Genomic DNA, 3,950 nt, shown 5'->3' with positions numbered 1-3,950 from the left:
TCGCCTCTGACGAACGCCTCGCTGATGTCGATGGCCTGGTCGCCTCTGACAAACGCTGCCCGCGCATGTCCCAGACGTCATCGTCCATGCCCGACCCACGGCGCCCAGCTGTGCATTGCCGTCGCCGCACAGCGCAGATCCTGATGCGTGCCCCGTCCGCGATTTCTCCCGCGCGAGCGCGAGCCCAAGCCCAAGTCCAAGCCCAGGGTGCTGCTTCTACCCATGACGCACCCCATGCCCCCAATTCCTCCTCTGCCCCCGACGGGCTCCCATCCCCACGCGTGCGCCTGCCTCCTGCTGCCGTCCGCACGCCGCACCCGCCCAGGTGCACGCGCCGTCCCGTTGAGTAGCCGGTCGAGAGCCCATGCGCGCCCCCAGGCCCAGCAGCTCGCCTTCACCCCCCACGACGAACGTGGCCCGCCCCGAAATAGGCGTGCCCGCGGCGCCCAGCCTGCCGCCTCGGTGTCGGCACGAGGGAAAGAGAAAGACGATCCGGTGTCAATGTCGATGTCGATGTCGATGACAGACCGCGCTCCGCCTGCGAACGTGCCTGGCCCTGGGGCTCCGGACGCCGCGGACCGCCTGCGTGCCCGCCCGACACCATCACCGCACGCCCGCCAAGCCCGCGCTCTCGCACCCACAGCGGCTTCGGTCCGGCGGCCACCTCGCCGTGCCCCTGATACGCGTGCAGGGCGAAAAAAAAACATCGGTCGGACACACACGCCACCGATGGGGGGGAGGGGGTATCACGGCGCGCCGCGCGGACGGCACCACAAGTTATCTATTCATGGGGGGCTTGAAGCGCGAAGCCCTTCGCGGTACTACCTACTGCTGCTACTGCTACTACACATACGGCTCATACACCTATTCGCATGTACTTATATAAACAGAGATGGATGGACACACTACGGACCGAAACACGGACGACAGACGCGCGACCGGCATGCACGACGACGACGACGCACGGCACATGTACACGGGCACCGCCGCGGGCACCGCATGGCGAAGGGGAAGGGGCATTACGGCTATACGGGAGGAAGAGGAAGGAAGAGACTCGACAGACTGCAAGATACGCGAGAGGAGAAAACACACAAGGTAAAAACACACACACACGCACAGAGGAGAGGAGAGGAGAGGAGAACAGGGCCACGATGCAGCAAGAGCAGGCGGGGGGAGGGGGAGGGGGAGGAGGAAAGACAGCAGATGCGCAGACGGATGGATGCGGATGCAGGAAACCCAAAATGCTCGGGAAAGATCGAGAAAACAGAACGCACGAGAATGTTATGCCGGTCGTTCGTGACACGTACTTCTACACGGGAAATCGTCGGCGCGCACCCCCCCACAGACGCCGACACCGGATTATATATGCTCGCGCGCGCGCGAGCAGCGAATCGTACTGTAGCAGACGCGTGCGCACGCCGTCCTTTCGGCGCGCCCCGCAGGGCTCTTCGCGGGCATAACAGCCGTCCGTCCAACCGCCCGGCCTCGTCGTCAAAACGTCACCATCGGCGTGTCGTAAAAGTCCCCCGCGCCCACGCTCTTCCAGTCGCTCGGCAGCATCGGCGGGTGCAGCTGCAGCCCGTTCATCTGCGGCGAGTCGTCCGGCGGCAGCATCGGCGGATGCATGTACGTCGCAAACAGCACGTCCGTGTCGTCGTGCTGCAGCCCCTGCGACTGCAGGAAGATGTTCGGCGAGTGCTCCGCCGCAACCATCGGCGGGTGCACAAACGACGGCGAGCTGCTGCTGTCCGGCGGCAGCATCGGTGGGTGCCACATCGCGTTGTTGTTGTTCCCCCGCAGCAGCCCGTACGTCGAGTACGGGTTGTATGGAAAGTCCACAGACGACCGCTGCGACGCAGACGCTGACGAAGACGCTGACGTGAACGAGTCCGAGTACGACGAGTACGACACCGCAGACGACGGCGGCTCAGACGCAGAGTCGTTGCTCATCCGCCGCCGCTTGTTCGTCCTCGCTTCCGTCCCCGAGTTGTTGTCCGCGTCAGACACGTCCCCAGACGCCGCGAACGGCAGTGGGTCCGAATGCACATTGTATATCTGCGACAAATAGTCGGGGTGGTACGGCCCCGGGAACGCCGAATACGTCGAGGAAAACCCAAAGTTCTGGTTGCCGTACGAGTTGTTCTGCGTGTTGTTGTTCGTCCCGAGCGCTCCCATCAGCTCCGACTGCAACGACGACCGGAACTCGACGTCCTCCCCCCCGCTCGTGTTCGTGCTCCCAAAAGACATCTGCGTGGTCGAGTCGGGCGCCAGCGTCGGCGTCGCCTCCATCGAAGGCGATGCACGCCGGCTCGCACCAGGGCTCGCAGAAGGCGTCTCCGAAGGCCCGCTGCCCACTCGACGAGCGTCATGTCGCGCGCGTTTGCGGATGACGTCCGACTTCATGGAGATAGGCCGCGCTGACCCGTGGAGCTTGTAGCTGTTACACGTAACGTTAGTCATTCAATGCTGGGAACACACCCAAGATAAGGGGCTTACTATAAGCCACACCTGATGAGATGAACAAGAAGCGTCAGTCGTGTCAAGCATCGCCAACACAAATACTCACGCGTTGCACACCGTCTTGCCTTCGTCGTCCTTCCTCCACAGCGGGGTTGCCGTCGTATGGCAGTTGTAACATTGAGCTGCGGGGCCGCGTCAACCGATCAAATTCATCAGACGTATAACACGTAACACGAACCGACGACTTCCTGGCTCTCCTGCCGAGGAGCATTCTGCGCGCGCCCCTCACCGTGGTTGTTCCTCATACTCTTCGGCCGGGGGCGCTTATGCTGGAAATGATGGTAAGACAGAGGCCGCATGGGGCACACGAAGCACCAATGACTCACCAACTTGCAGTAGAGACCACAAGCATTGCAATTTAGTTCATCATTCAGTCCCCGGCGCCAGAGCGGGGTGTGAGTGGCACCACAATTCGAACACTCGGCCTTGACACCGCCAGGCGCAGAGTTGTTGGCGCTTTGCTGAGACGAGCCCACGCCATTAACAGGCGTAGCGCTGGGACCTGACGAGCGAGTGCTCGCAGACTGCGTACGCACGCTGAGTGACGGCCGCTTGCCCGTTGCCGTTGAATTCGCAGAACCGTTGTTGCCTCCAAGACGGGTCGGAGTGATAGTGCGTGGAACGAGGTCCTCCATGGGCGTGGAGAGAGGGGCGTTGCGGAGAACTGTAGCAGACGTGAGAAGCGTATCATCGTCCTCGTCGCCAGCCGCACGCCCAGTGCCTTTCGTCGACGGGAAGGAGTTCTCATGACGCATCTCAACATCTTCATTTCCGTCTTGATGCTCGGCTGGGTGGTCACGATGAGTGGTAAAGCCGGAGGCCCAGCCGCTCGGGCTGTCAGCGTTAAGTAGCTCGTCCAAAGGCAACTCAATGGTGGGACGCGGGATACTGAAGCCGTCGGTGTTCATATGGGCGCCAAGGCCAACGCCTTCGCCGTAAGTCATAGCGTTCGTCACAGTAGGGGTGGGATACAGGAGAGCCGCGGGGCCAAAGTCGTTAGAGAACAGAGACGGAAACCGGAGAGAAACAGAGGAGTAGATATCGTCGTGGAGGCTCTGGCGAAACTCGGCAGTAGAGGTCGTCGACTTGCGACCGCGTTGGGTGAGCGGCGGGTCTTTTTCGGCGGAGTCATCGGTGGTGGCAGCGGCGGCGGCAGTGGCAGACCGGGTTGCAGGGCGGCCACGCTTGATAGCGTTGTCCTTGAACTCGGGAGACGGCTTTAAATCGGGTTTCTTAACAGGGGTAGCAGACGGCGGGGCTGGCTGGTCGACGCTGAAAGTGAACTGCATACGATGAATCGTCCCGGGCCTGCCGTTCTGATTCGCCTCGCGTTCGCGCTCCTTTTCGGCAGCGCGCTGCTGGATGAGTTCGGTGGAATGGTTGCGCTTGTAACCGGGCGCCTGAAGTTCCTCGATGCTTCTGGAGAAAGA

At 62.1% G+C, this 3,950-nt stretch overlaps 1 protein-coding gene across 1 annotated transcript; it reads left to right on the top strand.

Moving 5' to 3' along the window:
* Positions 1-234: 234 nt before the first annotated feature.
* On the top strand, positions 235-1,099 carry FIBRA_02899 (uncharacterized protein; the record flags this gene model as incomplete). The annotated part of the gene is made up of 3 exons (XM_012324747.1): positions 235-651; positions 692-818; positions 891-1,099. The coding sequence occupies 3 exons, from the start codon at positions 235-237 to the stop codon at positions 1,097-1,099; spliced, it is 753 nt and encodes a 250-aa protein (XP_012180137.1).
* Between the last annotated feature and the right edge of the window lie 2,851 nt (positions 1,100-3,950).

This window comes from Fibroporia radiculosa, assembly GCF_000313525.1.
Source record: "Fibroporia radiculosa TFFH 294 genomic supercontigs, scaffold1463, whole genome shotgun sequence".
Lineage (NCBI taxonomy): Eukaryota > Fungi > Basidiomycota > Agaricomycetes > Polyporales > Fibroporiaceae > Fibroporia > Fibroporia radiculosa.
Note: the sequence above shows the minus strand (reverse complement) of the source record. Positions and strands in the feature narration are given on the sequence as shown.